The sequence below is a fragment of the Neomonachus schauinslandi genome, chromosome 14, assembly GCF_002201575.2.
Source record: "Neomonachus schauinslandi chromosome 14, ASM220157v2, whole genome shotgun sequence".
In the NCBI taxonomy this organism is placed as follows: domain Eukaryota; kingdom Metazoa; phylum Chordata; class Mammalia; order Carnivora; family Phocidae; genus Neomonachus; species Neomonachus schauinslandi.
The window spans coordinates 38,997,864-39,023,511 of NC_058416.1; the positions used below are offsets into that span (position 1 = coordinate 38,997,864).

The following is a 25,648-nucleotide window of genomic DNA, read 5'->3' on the forward strand; positions in this document are numbered from 1 at the left end:
AATGATGATGTAATTTTATATTCTTAGTCTTTAATAATTTTCAGTGTTTTTTTAATTTAAAAAACTTTATGATTTATAAGATGTTCCCATTATGAGAGTTCATTTTGATCTCCAAAGTCTCCCTATGAAATAGACAAGACAGAGTTTATCTGGATCATAGCCTTAAGAAAACTTGGGCCTAAAGGCATGAAGCAACTTGTACAAGGCCGTAAAACACGGCAACAACAAATTCTGAGTATACTACTATACTCAGGGCTCTTAATTGCTTATCCTAGAGCTCATGTAATGAATATATAACCAGTACTAACACCTAGTGAGATAAATGATTTTAATAATGGATCCTCCTTACATTAGTGATGGAAATTTATTAATTGCTTCAAAAGCCTCAGTATAATCATCTGAGTATAATGAATTCCTGAAAAGATTAATGACTTTTATTCCCCCTTATTTTATAATAGCCATTGTTTTATCTCATCTTTTAGTTCAGTAATCATTTTTGTTTTTATTATATTTTAATAGTTTATAAGTTATAAGAACTATCAATTTAACACAAACTCTTGAAAACAATAAGTTTTTATGTACTTTTGGTAATGATTGCTGACAATTTGTATCTGGAATTTTAATTTTGGTTAAGATATTTTAAGTATCATGGTGAAAACTTATGATTTCTATGTGAGTTTCTTAGTTTTTGTTACTTAGCTAAAATTGGTTAGATTTTGGTTTTCTCCAGTAATTCAAATGGAATATTGGGATGTGGATATCATAGTATGTTTTTGGAATTCATGTTTGTTGGTCCTTTTCCTTTATACCAAAATATATATTGTTATTATTAAAATAGTCACTTGAGAACTATTTGGTCTAAACCAGGATAATTGGATTGCAAATGCTGCACATCTTAATTTCTGAATGTCTTCTAGATATTAAATGATATAACTGAGAGGAAAGACGATGTTAAAAGAAATGTGGAAAGAACTAAGCAAAAATTACGAAGAAGGGGGAAGAAAACCCGTGAGGCAATAACAGAAACTGAGGTAAGAAATTTAACATAAAAAATAATTATGAATTTACAACTTCTTTATGTCAATGAAAACTATTCAAGCAAATTTATTTTAGGTTGATGCCTCTCATTTCTAATTGGTTGCACTAAGTAGTTTCTATACACATACACACACACACACACACACATGCATGCACACACACACACAGTCTCTGTATCTTCATTTTTTTCTCTTGCGGTGTTTTTCCCATTGTACTAGTGAATCCTCCTGTTAACCTGTCCTACAAAGTAGAGGTGGGGATTTGTATTGTACTAAAAATAGTACCATGTTTATACAGATGAGACCAATATACAGACTGAAACATCTGTTAATATCTGACATCTCAGTTTTACCCTCAAGCTGGTGTATAGGCAGCATGAACAAATGGTCATATATCAAAGGGCTTCAGGGCTTTTTCCAAATTAGAAATACTTGCTCCCTGAGAATCTTTTTCTCTAATATTTTGTCTTTAGAGAATCACTGGATATGGGGGGTGGAGATAGTCCATTGTCTTTAACTTGGTATCCTCTGGATATACTTTAAAGGTCGCACCAATTGGATTTGTTGGTGGACAGCATGCTGGCTATGAAATAGAGGTGTAATAATATCATTTTTTAAAAGTTTGTACTAGGCCACAAAAGATTAAAAATTATCAAGGAAAATAGTAATACTAATAACAACAACAGATACTGATATTTTGCATGTTCTCTGTATACCAGTCATTATTTTAAGTGCTCATATTAACTCATTTCAACTTCATAATAACTCTGTGAAGATTGTGCTATTTTTATCCCCATTCTACAGTTGAAGAATCTAATGCCTTGTTTTTGAATTAACTTGTTCAGTTTCACACAGCTCATTAATGGTGGAGTTGAGATTCACTAAATCTGGCACTGACATTAGAGTCTGTGCTCTTAACCATTATGTTATTCTGGTCAGATCATACAGGTTACTTTTGTTGAATACAATGAAGCAAAATCAGAACTCAGTAACAGAAAAGTAGAGCAAAAAGAAAACATTACTGGAAATATTTTTTAAATTACATTTTTTCATTATTTGTTCTGTGTTAAGGAATATGTAGAAGCACAAATTATTTCTAAATTATTGATGATAAACTATACAGCAAAATTTATGGAACAGGCCAAGGTAATACGTTAGTGTTACCAATAAATCATTTTGGTAAGAAAAATGTAAAGTACTTAGCATATCTATAAGGACAAAAAGAAGATAAAAACAGCCATGGGAAAAATTAAAAGAGACATAATTATGTATAGTAGTGGAAGAAAGAATGCTATTTTGCATAGAACTTTGTTTTAAAATTTAGATGAAGTATACAATTTATATACAAATTATTATACTATTTATTAAAATACAAATAATGAAAACTGGGTAAAGAGGGAAAATCACAACAAGAGTAGAATAAAAATTATAGAATAAATGTAATTTGTCTATACCACTACCCACAAGAACAAGCACAGGGGTGCCTGGGTGGTTCAGTCAGTTAAGCCTCCAATTCTTGATTTCAGCTCAGGTCATGACCTCAGGGTCGTGAGATTGAGCCCCACATTGGGCTCCATGCTGGGCATGGAGCCTACTTGAGATTCTCTTTCTCCCTCTCCTTCTGCCCCTCTCTCCCAGCTTGCATGTGTGCATTCTCTCCCTCTCTCCTCCCTAAAAGAAAAAAAAATTAATTAAAAAAAAAAAAAAAAAAAAACCCCACACCCCCCAAAAAAAAAAAAAAAATAAAAAAAAAAAAAAAAAAAAAACAAGCCCAGATACTTTATAGGCCAGATACAGACCATAAGAAAGTATGGAAAGCTTCTAAATTTATTCTGTAATAATATAATTCTGAAATTGTAACTGAAAAATACTAGCTTGAAAAAGAAATCTTTAGGTGACCTCACTTATGAACACAGATGACAAACTCTTAAATATATCAGTGAATTGAGTTTTTAAAATGTGATTAAAAAGCATGTATTATGCACAGTAAGATTCCTTTGAAGAATGTGAAGATGAGTCAACATAAACAAATGTACAGTTGACACTGGAACAATGCAGGGTTTAGGCAGTACCAGCCTTCACGTAGTCGAAAATCTACGTGTAACTTTTGACTCCCCCAAAACTTAACTACTAATAGCCTACTGTTTACTGGAAGCTTTACTGATTGCAAATAGTTGATTAACAAATATTTTATATGCTATAGATATTATATACTATATCCTTATATTAAAGGAAGCTAGACAAAAGAAAATGTTATTAGAAAAATCAAAAGGAAGAAAAAATACATTTACAGTGGTGTGCTGTTAAAAATCTGCCTGTAGGAGGAACTGCACGGTTCCAACCTGTGTTGTTCAAGGATCAGCTGTACTAATATAATTCAGTACATTTACAGAAATGAAAGACAATTAACCTAAAATATTTAATAAAACACTATAGGCACTAATGATTTTCAAAAACACTTTTAACTATCTAGAAATAGAATGAAAACATCCTTACCTTGATAATGTGTCTACCAGTACTTTCCAGCAAACGTTATACTTAATGGCAAAAACATTAAAATTATTTCCATTAAAATCAGGAACAAAAACATTCAGACAAGCTCCTACTACTCAGCATACTACTGTTATTGATAACAAATTACTGTTAACACATGTCACAAAGGTAAAACATATATGTTGAACATGGCAGTGGAAAACCACCTGGTTACTCATGTCCACATCTGAATACTAGTTTCAAAAAATATTAACTAAAAATTGCCAAAGGTGGTATGTCTAATAAATATAACAAATTTCAATGAAGAATATGGCTGAACACTTTCTTTGTGTGTGTGCTCAGTATTGTAGAAGGTACTAGGAGTTGAAGGGCTAGAAAAGAAGGGTTAATTTTCTTTTATTTGTCCTTCAAATAAGTTTGTCTTTTCAATTACTATTAAGCACTTGAGATACATTAAACATTGTTAGAATTTGCTGGAATTGGGGAAGTAAAAGGAGAACTTTGTTCACTCAAGAAGCACATTATCTTGTTGGGGAGCAGACAAGGACACAGAGCATTAATACACTGTGAGCAAAGCCATGACAGCAGTATAATGAGGTGGAAGAGTGTCATGGAGGAGGACACCTGACTGAACTGAGGGAATTGGGGTAGGTTTTTCAGAGGAGGTTATATCTAAAAATGAGAATTACTAATGGAGTAAATGAAGGTTAAATACTTACATTGCCATGATGTTGTGGAGAATAGAGATGATATACAAAAAGCCTTAAAAAATTATTGTCACTGAAGGTACTTATCATCATCATCATCATCATTATCATTATATAATTTTTAAATTGATGAAGAAATGAAGTAAGGGCATTTTAGAAACAGGTGCTGTTTGCAAAGCAAAGGTATCATGAAATAGTGCTGTGTGTGGAATTGCAAGTAGTTTGGTATGACCAGAGAGCCGGGCACCTATTTTAAGAGTGAAAAGAGGGGCGCCTGGGTGGCTCAGTCGTTAAGCGTCTGCCTTTGGCTCAGATCGTGATCCCAGGTGCTGGGATCAAGCCCCGCATTGGGCTCCCTTCTCCCTCTCCCACTCCCCCTGTTTGTGTTCTCTCTCTCGCTGTGTCTCTCTCTGTCAAATAAATAAATAAAATCTTTAAAAAAAAAAGTGAAAAGAGATGAAGCTAGTGAGATGGGCAATACACAGATGAAGAAATGCCTCATGCGCCATGCTGTTGAACATCAAACTGTTGTAATGTCAAATATCATTAATAGCATTTATTAAGTACTTTTATGCTGATAGGTGTACAAGCCATACTATAGACCCTATTTCTGTCTTCTAAGAACTTAAGTTCTAAGACAAATAATTTTTAAGGCAAATAATTTTATCTTTTACTGTGCATAAGCATTTCAATCATGGGCCAAAATAAACATGGGCCAAGTTAAACATGGGCCATTACTGAATTTTTACTATTTCTAACCCCAATTTAAATCTTAGGCATAGATTCTAAACTTATTATGTTTAGATAATTTAAAAATTAAATCCTAAAATCTTAAATTCTTAATCTAAAATATTTTAAAAATCTTAAATAAAATTAAAAATATAATTTGAAATTAATAATTTAGAATCTGAATATAATCTTTATTACATAATATTTTTTAAATATGTGACTTGAAAGTTTGGGGGATAAGGAAATGATGAAAAATGTTGTATACTAAAACATTAATTAACTGCAATTCAGATTTTTAGATTCTTCCAGGTCTGGACATGAAAGTACCCTTGGATTGGAAAGCCTCCAAATTACTGATGCCTGTGTCCCCCAGGGCTAGAGAAAAAATAAGCCAAAGAATGGTCAAATTATGAATAAATCTTAAATAAATAAATCTGCCTCTATTCCCATTTGCTGTGGTGGCCCTTCAGCATTTATCAAAAGACTTACAAATGGCTATTGGGGGGGTCCCCAGTCTTTTGCTCACTGCAGATGTGCAGATTTGTACTCCTGATTGACATACAACATCTAACGACTTCTCTCTAGACTCAGCTTACCATAATGATGTTTCTGATATTTTTGATGCCATGGAAGGGGTTATACTGTTCACATTTACCAAAGCCTCACTGATGGTACCTACTAGAGTGGCAAAATACCATTTGTTGCTTTTCATTGCTGTCTGCAGGAAGCACACTGTCTCTTTCTTTCGTTTAGTGTAGATGTTTTGACACCACCTTTAGAACTGCTGAATTGACTGGTCTGGTCTAAGTTGTTGATACCATTGCTTCTGATGTCTTTTGACTTTGCTGTGAGAATCTTCATTCAAGATTAAGGCATGAATTATGGAATCTGACTTAAAATTCAAGTTCGGTGATAGCATGCTGTACCCAGAGTTGCCCATCTCTTTGACTCCTACCTACTTACTTTATTCCATACTTGTACCTCTTCACACTTTTTGGGGGGACTGACTTTTCTCCCAGTAATAATATAATATCCTATTGGTCACACTGAAGAATCCTAGTCAGCCATCTTTCAACTACATTCAGGTATTAAAAACAAGCAAACCAAAAACCCTCATTTATCAGTAGACGAATTCTAGAACTTTCAGAAAAAGAAAGAAACAAAGGGAGGGTATGAAAATCCAAATACAGTACCCAGTGTTGAAAGTCGTGGACAAATAGCAGATTTTTATAGGAAAATAAATATAAAAGATTAGCCTTTCTACTTGAAATCTGTAAGAGTAGAGAAAGAATCAGAGAGCATATGGGGGGAAGTGGGAGAAAATAGGAGCAAAGGGAGCAGTTGATATCTAAAATCATTTGGGAGAGTAGCACTAATTAGAAGCAATGCCAAATGTGGGGAACAGCATTCAGTAAGTCAGTCATCCAGTCAGTAAATCATTCAGTCATATAAACATCAACAGTCATGAAAGGATCATGCAAAAACTAGATGCAAAATAAAATCTGCAGTTTGGAATTGCATGGGTCAGCCTTGGGAAAGTGTACTGGTATTAAATATTAATTTCTTTTGTTTGAAAGATCAGGACAATGTATATCCTTGCCCACCTTCAATGTACATGTTTGAAAACCAGTAACCAAATGTTTATATGTATTTTTAAGATTTTATTTATTTGAGAGTGAGAGAGAGATCATGAGCAGGGAGGGGGTAGAGGGAGAAGCAGACTTCTCCACTGAGCAGGGAACCCGATGTGGGACTCGATCTCAGGACTCTGAGATCATGATCTGAGCTGAAGGCAGACGCTTAACCAACTGAGCCACCCAGGTGCCCCATCCACATGTTTATATTTTGAAAGGACATGCCTTTAAGGTGTGCTTGTATGGGGGCATGTGGAGGGGAAGACAGTGCAGGGGAGAGAGGGGAAAAGGGAAAGAGGAAGAGAGCTGTGGGAAGAGAGACTATATAGTTCTAAACCATTTTTTAGACAATCTCATCAGATGTAACTATGGAGAAGAGAAAGAACATAAATCTAAGTTGTTACACTGATAATAAGTTACTGTTTGCTTTTAATTGTTTACATGGCCAAATGTAATTGTGTCCTTAAGTTGCAAGGATTTGAAAATTCTAGTATTTAAAATAAAACATCCTTGAATTTATTTTCCAGGAAAAATGCTCAATAACTTTTAGAGAAATAGAGAACACTAAAAGTAAAACAATTATTTATCATGCAAAAATAAATCAGTTGAATAAGAACTTAAAAGAAAAAGAGAAAGAAAATATTACTTTTGCTCAGACACTTGGGAATTTAAAGTAAGTACTTAAATTTTATCAAAATATTAAATGTTCAATATATTATTTATAAAAGAGATAAGACCAAATTTCTTTAAGGTTTATTCTTAAAATGGTCCATTATTTTCCATCATTATTTGATGTGGAGTACACATGTGATATTTGATAATTTTGGTTTAAAAACGTAAATTGTGGGGGCACCTGGGTGGCTCTTGGGCTCAGCTCTTGATCTCAGGTTTAAGCCTCACATTGGGCTCCACCTGGCTTGGAGCCTACATAAAAAACAAACAAACATAAATTGCGTTCATTTTTTATTATTCCCCTGGGTTTATTCTTATTTGAATAACTGGGAATGTTTATTCTTTTCCAAGTATAAGAACTTTTATTAATTATGAAACTAATAATCTTTCCCACTCATTTCAGTATTTCTCACTCACGTGACATGGTTAATAATATATGGTTTTTCACCCAAACTTTTAAAATAAGTTTTGAGGTAATCCTTTAGAAATAGATATTCTACAAAACCTTATGTAATTTGTTCATATTTATTGTCTTCAGAAAGCTCTTATTCAGTCCCTTTATTAATCAGGGACATACCTAACAAGGGTTAGTAAGGTCTTTCACTCAGAGAATGATCATACTCTAAGGCCTCTAGTGTTTCCATAAGACCCTCACTTAGAACTTACATTCTCTTCCTTTGTTCCTTTTGGTTCTTATTTTTCTATTTTGTAATACATTGAGAACAGAGCTTGAAGGACTACGGGAAGGATATACATTGGTCACATTTAGGAATTATAGTTTGATTTAAATAAGATCTATTAATTAACAATGGTGATGGATAATGTCAAATAATATTTAAAGTTACTATTGATTGACTTCCTAATGTGCCAGGCACTTTGTGGGCAATCTGTGTACTTTATCTTATCCAGTTCTCACAGCAAATTCTTAAGTTATGTAATATGAATACCGAGGAAACAGAAGCTCAGGGAAATTAAATGATTGTCTTTGTACAGCTAATCAGTGGTTAGAGCCAGCCCCAGTTTAGGTCCATCTTGTTCCAGTGTGTGCTTTTAAAACTGTGCATATTGACTCACTAAACTAGGATTGGAAAGGAAGATTATTGCAAATAAACTATATTAGTAATAATCTACTGGTATTTTCAATAGATGACTATATCAAGTTAATCATTATTTATTAAGAACCCACAGTGTGCCTAGTCCCAGACACCAAGAAGGACAAAGAAATGACAAATGGGAAAGTGTACCTTCAAGTTTCTGAAGATAATTTTAGAAATACAAACTTGCATATGCAAAATGATTGAAATATGGTGATTAGAATAATAGCAATTAAAGCTGTCCTTGACTCTAATTTTTACAACTGTTTCTTAATTAGGATGTGAAAGGATTTAGACCCAGACCCATAGGACTTCAGAGTTTATTCTTTTTATCACTATGAGAAAGGAAACACTATTTTCATGTATAGATATACATAAAAGCATATATAGCCTATATAATGTATGTGTGTGTATAGTTAACTAATAAAAATGCTGTGTTGAATATAATCCAATCTCAAAATACTTAGTGTAGAGAACAAAGTATATGTGGTCAAGATATAGTGATGTTTGCTGGGAGCAACTTTGAGAGTTTTTTGGCTCTGGTCATACTAGCTGTTCCCCATGTGAATTTCATGGTTTCTATGTTCCATAATATTGATATCAGTGAATATTTATATAGGATATCACATAAGAATTTTGGATGTTTTTGGTATGAATGATGAAGTGGAAAAAACATGGGCAAGACATATAGATAAAAGGAAAGGACCTTATCCTATTTAGAAGGAGAGCCTCACATCTAAAAACGTAAACAAAAAATGTTGTTTTCAAATTTCTGATAATAGCCATAGTAGAGAAAGAGAGAAAAAAAATGAGTATTTAGTGTGTTGAGCTGCTGAATCAAACAGAGTAAGACAAAACTGGATTTGCATTCTGGTTCTGTTATTTACTAATTAGCTTACATAAGCTAATTATGGTGAAGTTTAGTTTTTTCATCTGTAAATTGCTATAATGATTATTCTTCCATAGGGTTGTTGTTGTATTAAATGAGATATTATATTTGAGCACTTTAACATTTCAGCCCCTCAAAAACTTTAGTCCTGCTGCCTTTTTAGCTAACTGTGCAAATGACTCAATTTTCTATACCAGCAGAGGTAAAAACAAATATGGGTAACATAAGACAGTGCTGAGTTTTTGCAGCTCTGTTTATTCTGCACTCTGTGTTACTGATCAACTCTGACAATTATTTCTAAAGCATATTTGTTTTCATTATTGTTTTAACCACTTTTTGATGCTTTTTCTATTAGTGTTGTTCCTTATTTAAATAAAAATCATTTAACCTCTGTGTCAGTATATACTTAGTTACAAATGACAAAATACACACACATGTACACAAACAAAGGTATTCACACAACAGCTTAAACTGAACAATAGGGAAATGTGTCCTCCTATATAACAGGAACCCTTGGGTAGGGTAAGCTGCAGAGTTGGTTGATATTAGTGAATCAGCAGCTCAACACTAGGTACTCATTTTTTTCTCTCTCCACTACGTCCATTGTCATCAAGTTTGAAAACATGACTCATTCACATTCAGTGGATATTGAGTCTTTCTACATGGGATTAGGCCCTTGTCTTTCATCTTATTAGGCTATATTAATATATATGTTCACTCCTAAATAATTAACCATATGCTAATTGGCTTAATCTAATTGGAATATATCTTTGGTGTTATATGCTGCATGGAGGGAGGGGTTCTTTTAGAATGACAACAAAATAGAAGCACGCTGGGTAGGCAACCAAGAGAATCCACTAAATTTCTCCAGAGATTTTCTTCCAACTGGATCATTTAGAAGTAGCTCTATGGAGGTAGGCCTATGGAAAGGATTGGGGAATTTTTCCAAAGCCATTCAGTTCTAAGACTTTTAAATATTGGCTCTTTTAAAATGTATCACAAATGGGGCGCCTGGGTGGCTCAGTTGGTTAAGCGACTGCCTTCGGCTCAGGTCATGATCCTGGAGTCCCTGGATGGAGTCCCGCATCGGGCTCCCTGCTCGGCAGGGAGTCTGCTTCTCCCTCTGACCCTCCTCCCTCTCATGCTCTCTGTCTCTCATTCTCTCTCTCTCAAATAAATAAATAAAATCTTAAAAAAAATAAATAAATAAAAATAAAAATAAATAAAATAAAATGTATCACAAATGTATTTTAAAAAATAAAATATGAATTGATTAGTTGCAAATGCAATTCTTTCTTCATAGAAATGAATTTTTAACCATGAGATATAAAAGGGAGCATGCACAAGCTGTATTTGATCATCTCGTAAGTGAGAAAAAAATCTATGAAGAGAGACTCTATGAGGAAGAACAGAGATATCGAACACTCATTACCATGAGGCAAAAAACTCTGGCAGATATTAAAGTGAGTATTATTTTTATACTGTCTTAGAATGAAAGAAATATAGTGATAGCCAAAATAGCGGCTAGTCTGAGGCACTCATTTTTCATCTTGAAGTAGCAAAGGTTTAAATTCTAAAAACTTAAAAACTTTTAAAGATATATGTAATATCATAGTGTATTTTTATAAGCTATTTTTGATCTTGATGTTTATATATCCAATTATTATATATATTCATATACTCAATTACTTTTCTTCCTTTTTACATTTTCAAAGACATTGTTTAATTCATTTTAAAAAATGGAGCAAATATACATTAAACAAACAAGTGTGTCAGTGAATGAACATAGCATCTATAGTGCTATTTCTGTAATCCTTCCTACAGAAAAGTATTAATAAAGGAACAATAATTTTATTAATAATAATGCTAAGTAATATTCTTCCATTTTAAATATGGCCATTACATAGAAAAAGGGTATTTTGGGAGGAGGGGGCCTAAAAATATGAAAATAATTGGTGCCATCTAGTGGCAATAAATGATGCCTCCTCTTGGAGAGGTTCCTGAAACATTGATGGCTAAATCTCAAGATATTTGTGATATATGAATGGACTAGGGAGGCTTAGACTCAAATGCACCCCTCAAAAAGAGAAGGCTTAAGTTATTTACTGATTTAAGCATCATTCTCTGCCTCATATTTTATCACAGCAGTAGGATTAGCTGTTTGAATTCAACCACATTTTCCAGTCGTACTGGTGCTGAGAACACAGTGGGATCTCAATAATCATTTATTGACTGGCATTTCAGCACTTTAATGGAACAATAATAATTAGTGAAATGGCAAAATATGGTCAGCAGGAGAGAGACAAAGAAAAAATCCTGTATAACTAGCCTCTCAGAAATGGAGATTTGTATTTTTTTCATCCAAAATCTTGTCTCTGCCATCCCATTCTGAAATGTACTTACCTCCAGCCACTTATCACATCACATGGTTTTGTAGTACGAGTCTCTATCTTGTTTTGCTCATTCGTTTTTACTTGTTTGTTGTCTGCCTGCATCTTGCAATACTAACGTATTGTCAGTGAGGACAGGAGATTTTCTGTCACATTCTTTGTATCCTAAAAGCTCAGAACTGTGTCTGTCACAAGGGAGGCACTCAGTGAATAGTCATTGAATGACTGAATGAATAAATGGATGAACATATGCTTTTTTGGTAATTTTGCTGCCCACATGCATGATAATGCCTGAAAGCAGGAGCATTTCAGAGATACTTTCCATACTGCGCCAGCCTGATACTTTAGTTGAATACTTATGTTGTATGCAAAAGCTGAATCTGTCCCTTTCTTTCTCTTTCTCATTCTCCCTCTCTCCTTGATAATGCATGAGAAGTTTGCCATCTAGTCTGTTCTCTCTAGATGAAAATTATTACATTGTCTATTGCTTTCTAGCAATTAAGGATTCTGCTAAATATCTGAATAATACTTCTCAAGTAATCTTCAATTTATATGAAATTGTCTCTTATCAGCTCCTGGATAGCTCTTTGTTATGCATTTACCCTATGTGACCAGAAGCATAGAGTTTGAACAGGCACATATTTATCTCATCATTAGTGACACTCTTTATGATTATGATCAGTTATTGGCATTAAATAGTGGAAAGACAATGTGATTTTTCATAAAACTATTCTCATCCCTGTTTAGAAATTGGATGAGATAAAAATTTGTAAATATGTATGTAATATGAGGCATTCTCATAAAGAGACAAGTTTCATTAGGCATCATTATAGATGTGGTATTACTAATCTGGAGTGTCCCCTCTGGGCAAAGGAATTGATCACAATTATGGATCATCTGAAGGAATTGTTTAATAAAAGACTATAAAGGCCACAGTACAAATAACTGGGGATGTAGGAAAACATGCCATAGAATTAGAAGTACAAACAGCCAATAAAATGGTTTAAGAAAAAAATATATACAGACTTCAGATAGCATACAATGTAGTTCTGGAGTTAAAATCTACCTTTTTTGGTAGGTAGTTCCATATCAGATATCTTTAAATGGAAGATTTTTTAAATGTTAAATGGAGTTTTTATTAACTGCCTATAATTTGCAAATGCAATTAAGATTAAAATTTCAGTATAGCATATTCATCAAAGTACTATAGCTCTAGTTACTGATCTTCCTTTTTTGTTACTGGAAAGATCCAAACAAAACTGGAGTTTCAGGTATTTTAATCTATTATTAGCCATCCTCAGAAGTCCCACTGCTTTTCTATGTCAGTGCCTTTCTCTATTGCTCTTTCTATATCCTTGTTCTTCTTCCTATAATTTAGGGTATGATATGAGAAGGGTATAACGGATTACATTGGATCTTTGGCGGACAGAACAATTTCCAAATTGAGTCTGAAAAACACAATCTCCCAATATTTTGTAGAATTTATTAGTTTTTATTTGGCTTCATATTTATATTTCACTCTCAGGAAATACTTACAATAGTCCCATATTTGGCTATTAAATCATTTCTTAACCATTTCATGTGGAAAATTCTTAGCTTAATACAGAGGCAGTGATTCACTGCCTCATTAGACAGCCAGGTACAGCAATAGTAAAAATCAGAAACAAATTTAATCTCTGAACTAATTTTAAAGATTATTACAATTTTAAAAATAATTCTCCTATTGTCCACTCATCACTTCATTCACACAACTAGTTCAGGGCACTCAGTGTTGGATGACCAAAACCCTAGCCTCAATTTTAAAGATGCAATCAGCAGAAAGATGGAAGATGTGAAAAACAAACTTGAATTTAGTAACAATGCACAAATTACCTACAATAAATTTTGTCGCTGGCCCAGTGACCTGATACATTAGGTATGATTAAAATAAAATAAAAGCCATTACGTATTCTGTGATCTTAATAGTGGGAAATGTATGTGTGAAAAACCTGGAAACATTTAGAACTGAGCAGTGAACCTCCTAGGCAAGAATAATTTGCCTTAATGTTAATTTTCTTGCCACAGAAAGATTTTAAAATAACATGAAATTTTTAAAAATTAGGAACATGGTTTGCATAATATTTTTAACAATTCTAATAGGATTAAGCATTAATCACATGTAATAATATTAATTCAGTTCATCATATTGCTTTTTTAAAGCAACTTATTCAAATCATTCCTCTTTGAGGAATGAACATTTTAATCTGAGGACTGGTAGCAAAAGCGTGCTAGTTTTATACTGGGGAACCCTTCAAGTTTTTGCACAGACCCAGTGCTGCAATGATCGTAGGTACTTAGAAATCAGGAGGGAGTAACACTAGAATGTGAAGGAAAGATGTAGCATGGGTATAAGTGATTCCCAAATATAAATTTAATGTATTTTGGATGTTTACTTAGAACATGATCTGTTAAACAAGGAAGAAGCCTCTCTTCTTTTTGCATCTTTCTCCAGCATCATGTTACATCTTGCAGATATGTCCCAGAATTTCTACTAACACTACATTAAAGCACTATATATGAAGTTTGAATAGGCTTTTTATTTTTTGAACTAGCAACCAATCACCATTTTAGCTTTTTTCCCCCAAACTACCTAGAGGCATCTATTAAAATCACTTTGCCATAATCCATTTCAGTTTTTATGTACGTTGGTATTTTTTTACATTATTGCGATAATACTCTATGAACACACTTTGGATGTTATGCTTTTTCCAGGTAACATTAATTTCCTAGTGGGACTGCCACTTTTGAAATTCCTCTCCCCTCCCCACTGCAGAGTAATAGCATAAATATATGATTATTCTCTTTTAGTCAATTAAAGTCATTATAGTATGAGTTTCCAAACATCAGATTGCATTCTTAAGTATACGTAATTGGTTATGCTTTATTAAAATTGTAATACATTACTGGATTCAGTTTGCAACCATTTAATGCTGAATATCTATTGGTCTATAGTTCTTCTATTTTGTACTTTGTTCAAGATATTGGTATCAGAGATTTACAACAGTTTTTAAATCAAATAAGAAGGTTTTCTTTTTTTTTTCTTTTGTTAAATAGCATAACACATTTCAGTTCCTTAAAGTTTTTACAAATTCTCCCATGATACTATCAAGATATGCGAGGAGTTAGAGATTTTACCTCACTTGTAAGCTAACAAGTTAGCCTGCCATAGTTTCACAGATGCTGGGAGAAGGCATGAAACTCCTGAATGAGAAGCAGAGATTTTATTATGTCCTACACAACAGCAGTGTGAACTTCATGTTTGCATAGGTTCACCTTGTCTCCAGGTCTCCTGGGATAATGGGAAAGTGGTCAGATGGATGCTACATACACAAGGAATTTTTATTGGCAGCTGATGAACTTGGAATGTAGGAAAGCCCCAGTTTTTTATGGAAGCTTCTAGCAAATGTGCCCAGCCTTTGCCCCAGAAGTCATTACATTTGCTATGCAATCTTGAAAAGGAGGTTCTGGATAAAAGTTGTCATAAGTGTATAAACATGGTGGTAAATGCCCCCCAATATGTATATATATAGAGAGAGAGAGAGCTTGACGTTGACTCTTTTCTGAAGAAAAACATTTTAAAATTTATTCAGTTTATTCTTTGGTTTTTGCATGATTAATGTTTTCTAATTCTTGAGTCAATATGGTAAAGCTATATTTTTCTAGAAAAGATGATTTTAATGAGGTTTTCAAATTTATTATCAAGTTGTATGAAATATATATTTTTTCATTTCTTCTGCTTCTGTCGTTATATTCTTTTCTCATGCACCAGACTTTTTTTCTTTTCCTTGATTGACCCTGTTAAATTTTTCCCTTATAGTTGTTTTTCCACACACTACAAATTCTGATTTATTCACGATGATCATTTTTGTTCTCTAAGTCATTAGTTTTAGCTTTTTCTTTGTTAACTATTGACTGATTTTTATAATTTTATTTTGTTTCTTTCTCCTTTTTTTTTAGCAAATTGAGTTGAATACTTTAGTTTTTTCTTTCTCACTTACAATGAAAAGCAAACTTGAAAAATGACCAAGTAGTCTCTGAATGCAATTTTGGCAGTTTTAATATGTTGCACTCTTTGATATTGGTCTTGGCAATGATTTCTCTTGCATATGAACACCAAAAGCACATGAAACAAATGCAAAAATAAACAATTAGAACTACAGCTAAATGAAAAGCTTCTCCACAGAGAAAGAAATAATGAATAAATTGAAAAGACAGCCTACTAAATGGCAGAAAATATTTGCAAACTATATCTCTGATAAGGGGTTAATATTGAAAATAGATAAGTAACTCATACAACTCAATGGCAAAAAAAGAAAAAAAAAACAGAAATAATCCAATTAAAAATGGGCAAAGGACCAGAATAGACGTTTTTCCAAAGAAGTATACAGATGGCCAACAGAAATGAAAAGGTGCTCAACATCACAAATCATCAGGAAAATGCAAATTAAAACCACAATGAGATATCATCTCTTACCTGTTACGATGGCATTTATCAAAAACACAAGGGATAACAAGTATTGCTAAGGATGTGAAGGAAAGGGAACGCTATATATTGTTAATGGGAATGTAAATTGGTACAGCCATTTGGAAAACATTGTGGAGATTTTTTAAAAAAATTAAAAACAAATCCATTAATTCAGCCATCTCATTTCTAGGTATAAATCTGAAGGAGACAATCAGTATCCAAAAGAGATATCTGCACTGTCATGTTCATTGCTGCATTATTCACAGTAGTCAATATACGGAAACAATCTAAGTGTCTGTCAATGTATGAATGGATAAAAAGGTTATGAATAGATAGATAGATAGATAAATATTCATTCCATATATAATGCAATATTTTTCAGTCATGAGACTGAATGAAATCTTGCCATTTGCAATAAGATAGATAAACCTAGGGGACACTATGCTAAGTGAAATAAGGCAGACAAAGAAAGACAAATACTATGTGATCTCACTTATTTGTGGAATCTAAAAAAAAAAAAGTTGAACTCAGAGCTTGTAGAATGGTGGTTATGTGGGGTCAAGGGATGGGTAAAATGGGGGAGATGCTGGTCAAAGTGTACAAACCTTATGTTATAAGATGAGTAAGTTCTGGAGATCTAATGTATTGCATGGTAACTATAGGTAATAATTTATTGTATACTTGAAATTTGCTAGGAGAGTATAGATCTTAAACATTCTTACCATATACACACAGAAAAAGATAATTACATGAGATGATGGTTGTTTTACTTAACCTGATTGTGGTAATCATTTCACTATGTAAACATATATCAAATCATCACATTGCACATTTTAAATATATACAGTTTTATTTATCAACTAAATTTCAGCAAAGCTAGAGAAAAATGAATTTTTGTTAAAAGGTTTTGTTTAATTTGCATGGAATTATCAAACAGGATCACTGCAACTTTTGCTTCATAGATAATTTCTGAGCAAATAAATGAATTTCAACATGAATTAATTTGTGGGTTTCACTTTATATATTTCAAGGTCATGTTATTCAGTGCATAGAGACTCACAATTATTAAATGACCATTTTGATCATATTTTTTAATATAATGACAGTTTTCTCCTATGTATTGTTTTAGAGCTAATATCAACACCTGGTCTTTTTGTTAGACTAACCCCTAATTTTGCATTTTATTATTAAGTATTCTGGCTTATTTTTTAGATGTGTATTTGTAACCTTTATAGAGCAATATTTAGGATAATTTTGCTTTTCAATCCATTCTGCTTTAGTAATTTATATGATTAGTTTTATTGGTTCTTGCTTCTGTCACCTTGCTTAATGCTTTCTATGGGTGACACTACCTTTCTACTTTTGCCATTATTATTTTTTTGGCATATTGACTGTTGTGGTTTGATTTTATTGCTTTTAATAATGTAAAGTGGAGACATTCTAATTTTAATTATATCACTTTCAAATTTCCATCTAAATGTGTTCATATATTAGTAATGCAGATAAACATTGAGAGATAAAGCTGAGAATATAGGTTCGGGTTATATCGTGAAGACCCACTTGAAAAGTTTACACTTAATTTGTAAAGTAGTGGGAGGCATGAGGAATTTTCCAGGAGTACAGTGTGCTCAGAGATAGGCAAGATCAATTAGACAGCATTATGTAGGACAAATTGAAATGAAATGAAAACATGAGTTACAGATATGAGTTACAGATATAAGTTACAAAAAAAATGCTTTTGTAATTAAAGACAGGTGATAAGACATTGATGGAGCAGGAATGAGGTTTATAGACTTAACAGAGACCAATGTCAAATTGCATATGATAAATGAATAAAAGAACAGAATATGTAGAAGGAGGTATGATACTGGTTGACTAGAAAAATTATGGTGGCATTTATAGTAAAAAGAACTGTTGATGACTGGCTTTGCTGAGAAAAGGATCTATCTATCTTGGACGTGTTAGAAACTATGTATGTGGAAGCATACACCTAATCACTATGTGGAGATAGAGTTTGGGAGAAGGAGTAGAAATGGATAGAGTAAAAGATCAGTGAGTCAGCTACAGCATTAATAGTTGAAGCCAGGGGCGCCTGGGTGGCTCAGTGGTTAAGTGTCTGCCTTTGGCTCAGGTCATGATCCCAGGGTCCTGGGATCCAGCCCCGCATTCTGCTCCCTGCTCAGCGGAAAGCCTGCTTCTCCCTCTCCCACTCCCCCTGCTTGTGTTCCCTCTCTCACTGTCTCTCTCTCACTGTCAAATAAATAAATAAAATCTTAAAAAAAAATAGTTGAAGCCATGGGAGCTCATGAAAGCTTTAAAGAAAAGTGTTGGAGCATATCTGAAGACAGAACCTGAGTGTGCAAGTTGTTACATTATTATCTGTCAGCATTTGTATATTCAGCTTGGTGACCACTGAGGCTAGGGCTCTGCAGACTACATTTTTCTTCGTCACATGCCTCTAAGGCTCTGCAAAATATAGGGCACTAGAGGGAGATTGAAAGGTTGAAGGAGGAAGAAATGTGTTCTTTCCTGCTGGCTTCTAGTAGGCTTCCTGTCTTCTTGCAGGTCCTGGCAGCTTTATCCTAGAAATGCATATTCACCTGAAAGCAGCAGTTCCTGTCCATAGCTATGCCTGAATACAACTTGGCTGTTAGGAGAGCATCAGTGATAGAGTATTATCAGATTGGTAAAGGCAGAAGATTAAATGTAATAATGAAAGGAGCAAGAGCATTGAAAGAAATTAGAAAAGGCAGCTTTAGAATACTCTTTCAAGAGCTTTGGTAATAAAATAATTTATATAGTTCTATTTATTTGTTTGCCAATTGCAAGTTCCAGGTATATTTTCTAGGAAAAGGGAAAGAGATCAGATTGAGGGAGAGATTACATTATATGTTGTATTATGCAGTTTTACTTACTTATTTTTTTATGTTATGTTAGTCACCATACAGAACATAATTAGTTTTTGACACATGCAGTTTTATTTAAATATTTGGTTCCCATTCCAAGTGGTGATGCTTTTGAGGGAGAGAACACTATCTCACTCACATGAGTACTTTCAGAGTCCATCAAATGTCTAGGACATAATAAGTACTCAACATTTGCTGAGTTGAAGTCCAGATGAAGTGATGTGACTCCTAAAAGAGAAGTGGAAGAGTGAGGTTTATATTTTAATTTACTATGGCAAGGATAAAGAAAATAGCTTCTCATTCATTCATTCACTCATTTATTTATTTATTTTGAAGTTGTGTATCGAGTGTCAGAATATGGGTGAGATTCTGAGCATCTTAAATGAAAGGTAACATTTGCTCCCAGTTAGCTTCACTGAGCAGTGGTGAGGCCCAAGTTAAAATAAGGTACAACAACTTATTTTCTTGAATTAAGCACAGAATTCTCTAGAACCCAGGAAGAAGAGTTTGAAGAAAATCTTAGACAGCCTGCAAAGGTGATAAAAACAGAACTAAGTCTTGGAGGGTGGTAATGAGTTAGTCAAGGAACGAATAGTTCAAGTAGTGAAAACAATAGGAGAAAAGGCAGACAGGTATCAAAAAATAAGCATGCATTTATGGAATAGCATGTAGTTTATTATGTTTACAGATCAGATGGAGGGAAAAAGACTATACTACTGGTAGGAGCACCATCATGAAAGCTGTGAATGTCACACTAAGCAGTTTAGGCTTTATGTCATGAATAATTGATCAGAAGAATTATAAATGTACTACAGCAGCTGAGGAAAATCCCACTAAAATTAGCAGAGATTTCCACTGCTCTGTTGTCCACCTTGGTGTGGTGCTAATGGGCCAAAGTTGGACTGAGACATTTATCCTATCAGCAGTTAGAGTTGGGAAAGGCCTAGAGTGCCTGAAACTGGCTCAGAAGACACTGCCATCAAAGAGCCTTTTACCCCAGTATGATGAAGTGAATATTTCTTTCTCTTTGTATTCCATGATGTATAACAATGGTTGGCAATCACTGACTACATGTAATAAGCTGGAGAAGAATGAGTGATTTTGGATGCAGTGATACCAACTAAGAATTTAGTGGTGAGATTGGAAGAACAAATATTGTTAAAATGTCTATACTACCCAATGCAATCTACACATTCAGTGCAATCCCTATCAAAATACCACCAGCAATTTTCACAGAACTAGAACAAACAATACTAAAATTTGTATAGAACCACAAAAGACCCTGAATAACCAAAGCAATCTTGAAAAAGAAGAACAAAGCTGGAGGCATCACAATTCTGGACTTCAGCTGTAGTCATCAAGACAGTATGGTACTGGCAGACACATAGATCAGTAGAATCAAATGGAAATCCCAGAAATGGACCCACAACTCTACGGTCAACTGATCTTCAACAAAGCAGGAAAGAATATCCGATGGTAAGACAGTTTCTTCAACAAATGGTGTTGGGAAAACTGGACAGGAACATGCAAAAGAATGAAACTGTGGGACACCTGGGTGGCTCAGTCAGTTGAGCATCTGACTCTTGGTTTTGGCTCAGGTCATGATCTCAGGGTTGTGGGATCAAGCCCCATGTTGGGCTCCGGTCTCAGCACGGAGTCTGCTTATCTCCCTGTTCCTCTGCCCCTCCACCCACTCACATACTCACTCTTTTTCCCTCTCAAATAAATAAATAAATCTTTAAAAAAAAAAAAGAATGAAACTGAACCACTTTCCTACACCATACACAAAAATAAATTCAAAATGGATGAAAGACCTAAATGTGAGATGGGAAACCATCAAAATCCTAGAGGAGAACAAAGGCAGCAACCTCTTTGACCTCAGCTGTAGCAGCTTCACACTAGAAACATCTCTGGAGGCAATGGAAACAAAAGCAAAAACGAGCTATTAGGACTTCATCAAGGTAAAAAGCTTCTGCACAGTGAAGGAAACAATCAACAAAACTAAAAGGCAGCCTATGATCCAGCAATTGCACTACTAGGTATTTACCCAAAGGATACAAAAATACTGATGTTTATAGAAGCATTATCAAAAATAGCCAAATTATGGAAGGAGCCCAAATGTCCGTTGACTGATGAATGGATAAAGAAGTGGTGTATATATATACAATGGAATATTACATAGCCATCAAAAATAATGGAATCTAGCCATTTGCAATGGTGTGGATGGAGCTAGAGTGTAATTATGCTAAGCGAAATAAGTCAGAGGAAGACAAATACCATTTGATTTCACTCATATGTGGAATTTAAGAAACAAAACAGAAGGAAAAATAGGGGAAGGAAAAAGAGAGGGAAGCAAACCATAAGAGACTCTTAACTAGAGAAGAAACTGAGGGTTGATGGAGGGGAGGTGGGCAGAGGATGGGCTAAATGGAAAATGACAATTAAGGAAGGCACTTGTTGTGTTGAGCACTGAATGTTATATTTAAGTGATGAATCACTGAATTCTACTCCTGAAACCAATATTATACTATATGTTAACTAACTAGAATTTAAATAAAAATTTGAAAAAAAAAAAAAAGAATTTGGTTGTGATATGACAAGGTTCTAGCAAGGTGAAATGTTGAATTCCAGATATTTTTTAATTAATAAAAAAGTTTTTATTTTAATCCCAGTTAGTTAACATACAGTGTAATATTAGATTCTGGTGTACAGTGTAGTTATTCAGTACTTCCATGCAACACCTGATGCTCATCACAAGTGCACTCCTTAATCCCCATCACCTATTTAACCCATCACCCCACCCATCTCCCCTCTAGTAACCATCAGTGTATTTTCTGTAGTTAAGAGTCTTTCTTGGTTTGCCCTCTGTTTCTTTCTCTTTATTTTCCCCATTTCTTAAATTCCACATGAGTGAAATCATATGGTATTTGTCTTTCTCTGACTGACTTCACTTAGAATAATACTCTCTAGCTCCATCCAAGTTCCTGCAAATGGCAAGAATTCATTTTTTATATGGCTGAGTAATATTCCAATGTGTGTGTGTGTGTGTGCACATGCACACACACACACACACAATGCTATATATATATATACCAAAAATTTTTCCCCTCAGATCTAGGGTTAAGGTTCAGTTTAGAGCCAGGGTGAGGGTATGTGCCTATTATCCTGCAGTTCAGAGACCTCTCCAGGAAGATTAATTTAGGGTTAGGGCTATGGTTAGGGTTAAGGTTAAGGGTTAGTGGTTAGAGGTTAGGAACTAGGGTTAGGATTAGGTTTAGAGCTAAGGCTAAGAATTCTGGATAATTTTTTTTTTAATATAGGAAGACCTTAATAATTATTTGGTTAGATGGTGAGAAAAATGATCAAAATATGTATCAAGTTTTTACTTTGACAACAGAATGGTTAGTGATGTCAGCATCAAAAAATAGGGACTGAGGAGTAGGTTGGAAATTGGACTCAATCAAATTTGAGATACCTTTGAAGGAGCTACATGGATTCCAGTGCCCACTGAATGTAAGAATCTGGAACTGAAGGAACAAGAGTTTGAACAAAGGTATAGTTGTAGAAGCTGTAAGCATATACATTGCATCAGAGGCTTCAGGAAATATTTCATAATACTAAGAATATTGAGAAAAAAGATCAAGACACACTCCTGGTTGGATGATTATGATATGAAGAAAGAAGCAAAAGGCAGAGATTATAGTCAGAAAGTGAGACATAAGAGTTTAAAACTTCAGCTGTGGTGTCATTCTAGATCATAACAAAGTCAGAAGGGTGTCCATGGGTATGAATTGTTAATGGGACGTAGAATTGAAGTTAACTAGATTTGAGTAAGTCCATAAACTCTAAGATTAAAATGTTGGATAAGTTATCCAGATAGATACTGAAGTAAAACATGGTGGAACAAAGGTAGACAGGGAGAGAAGATTGAGTCACATGGGCTAAAGTCTTTCCTTAGTGTGGGAAAATGACTAGAAAATCATTAAATGATAGTGCAGTACGGTAAAAGTTTTATATTCTTTAGGATATAGGATTGTATTCTTTAGGACAAAAGATTATATTCTTTCTTTAATCAATATAAAACTCAAAGAGTATTTTTACATAAGCATGGAGAAATAATGGTTTGGAAGCAATGATGGAAAACTAGGATTATGCTAACTACAACTAGACCCTCTAATATATAGGACCTTGAGAAATTAATATTCTTTAATTCAGACCCAGATTTAGATAATGCAAACAGTTTTATTCACTATTATATGATGAGAATGAAGTGCACTCTGGGCTTGTTTACCAATGAATAGCACTTCCAGAGTTCACTTTGGAAAGGTTTAGACTGGGATAATGGTTCAGTACAATTATTAAGTATATATTGAGTTCCTACATAAAATGCACTATTCTAGATGCTGAGGATTATTGGAATAAAGCACAGTCTTCAACTCTGAGAAGCATACCAGCTTCACAGAGGAGAGAGAATCATAGCTTTATTTTAACAGGTTTTGCTAACTAGAGAGAATCAAAGGAAGAGAGACTTAAAATACAACCTGTAAATATTGTCAACTTTCCTATCCTTACCAAATTTTTTTTAAAGAGAGAAAGTGAATTGATGAGACCACTAAGACTTGATATGGTATTGTTTCCACCTATGCCATTAATAAGGCATCAACAGAGTACATTATATCTTAGAAGTTACTATATATGAAATAATTATATATTAGTGTCTATAATCCAGAATTTGTTTGAAAGTGTCACTTATATAATGGCTAAGCAGTACTGAATAGCATGGTACATTATTTTTTATTTTGGTTGTACATATAATTAAAAGAACCTCCAATTGTCCTGTCCATTTTCCTTTAAATTGTATGAATTTTACTTCAGTTGTTACCTTCAGGAAGGTCACCTCATCTTGCTTTCAGAAAAAATGAACTTAATGTTGCATAAATGAGATATCTATAGGGTTATAATATTCATAAGGATAGATCTTAGCCTAAAGTACTCCACCACAGCCAGGAAATTTTTTTCAGTTACTAAGAGATTCTAGTCTGTTCCTATTTCTCTAAGCTTTTCAGGGGAGATAGAGATAGAGACAGGAAGATAGACCAGGTGGGGAGGGGAGAGAGGGGAAGAAAGAGAAAGAGACTAGCTATCACTCTGTCTTTAGTGAGGTATTAGTGGCTTTCTGTTTTAAGTATCAGCACCATGAACTCTCTCTTAAACTTAGGTGATATTCTGACAAATATCACAGATGTGACTTGTACAGTGTCCTGTGGGGAGCATTGTTAACATTACCCAAATAGCCCTCCCACTGTCTGATTTATCTGCTTTTAGAAAACATGTATACCTGACCTCCTGAGGGAGCTGCATATCTCAAATTTGGGTGCCATGATAATAATAACAGTTTGAGAGAAAATGAAATAGGCTATAAAGAGAAAGGAAATGGAATATATAAACTAGTGTACAGTGTCATGTTCATTTTCAGTACTATATAAAATAATGAAAATGTTTTTCGATAACCTTTGTTGATTTTTATAATGTGAAACACCCTTTATAGAAAAAGACAATGAATGAACAAAACAAAACAAAAAATTAGTAAAAATATTTTTAGCTTTTAGCTCAAATTTATGCATTGTTTTCCAAAAGTTTAGATTAGAACTGAATTCTGAAATAGAAGAGCTTTAAGATAAATGTGTTAATTTCCAACTTTGGCAACTCTTATGTTGCTCTTTCTGGGTTCAAGTACAAGGATGATCTTGTTGACAAAGCAATTCAGTATGGTAGGCAGCAAAGGTTTTGTTTTTTTAATTTTACAGTTGCATTTGGGGAACTTTAAAATACAGAGACATTAGCAAGACTTTCTCATAATCACTTAGCTTTTAAGTTGCACATCTTGGATGAAAATGGTTAGCCTAGTTTCAAGTACTCTTACCGCCAAATATACTGAAACCCCCCCATAAACAGTAAAGCAGTAGGATATCATTACTCCTTATCACTAGTCCTGGGTAGCCTTACAGTGATCATTGTTCTTTGGGTCCTAAGATAAAATAAGAAAATTAAAGTCCAGTTGTGCTTACAGTAACTTGAATAATTAAGTGTTTTTCTGAAGTTGAAAGGTAGACGAAATACAAACAAAACATATCAAGGCTTTCTCTAAGTGTTCATTAGTAAATGAGGTTTATATTCACCAGGAACTTTTCCCTATTACAATATCATAACCACTATTTGTGTGATGGGAGACAGGCAAGTTGTATATGTTGGGAAGGGGATATTGTTAGGAGTGATGAGGTAAGAGAACACAGCACCATAATTTGCAGGTGGGCACACCAAAGCTGGTACACAGAGTACACAGCCCACACAAAGGATGCCTCTGGCTCTGAAACAATTGGAGAGTTCTTGCCAGGCTACCATCTCTGGGGCACTGCAGAGACAGCAGACTGAAACACACACCCCCAGTTGTCCTGTGAAAAAGGCCTATCCACTTGACCTGGAGCTTCAGCCTGTGGGCTACCATACATCTAGAAGCTATAGAAGTGCTCTCAGAGAATGTAGCCCAGCGGTATCATGTTTGAGCTCTTACTTGGCCTTGCTACAGCTCATTG

General features: G+C 34.1%; 1 protein-coding gene across 1 annotated transcript in view; it reads left to right on the forward strand.

Moving 5' to 3' along the window:
- Nucleotides 1-25,648, forward strand: part of CCDC178 (coiled-coil domain containing 178) — a 398,973-nt gene that overhangs the window by 142,798 nt on the left and 230,527 nt on the right. Inside the window, exons 15-17 of the mRNA XM_044921257.1 lie at nucleotides 918-1,031; nucleotides 7,128-7,273; nucleotides 10,559-10,718. Coding sequence (XP_044777192.1) covers nucleotides 918-1,031; nucleotides 7,128-7,273; nucleotides 10,559-10,718 — 420 coding nt within the window. The remainder of the gene's footprint in view (nucleotides 1-917; nucleotides 1,032-7,127; nucleotides 7,274-10,558; nucleotides 10,719-25,648) is intronic.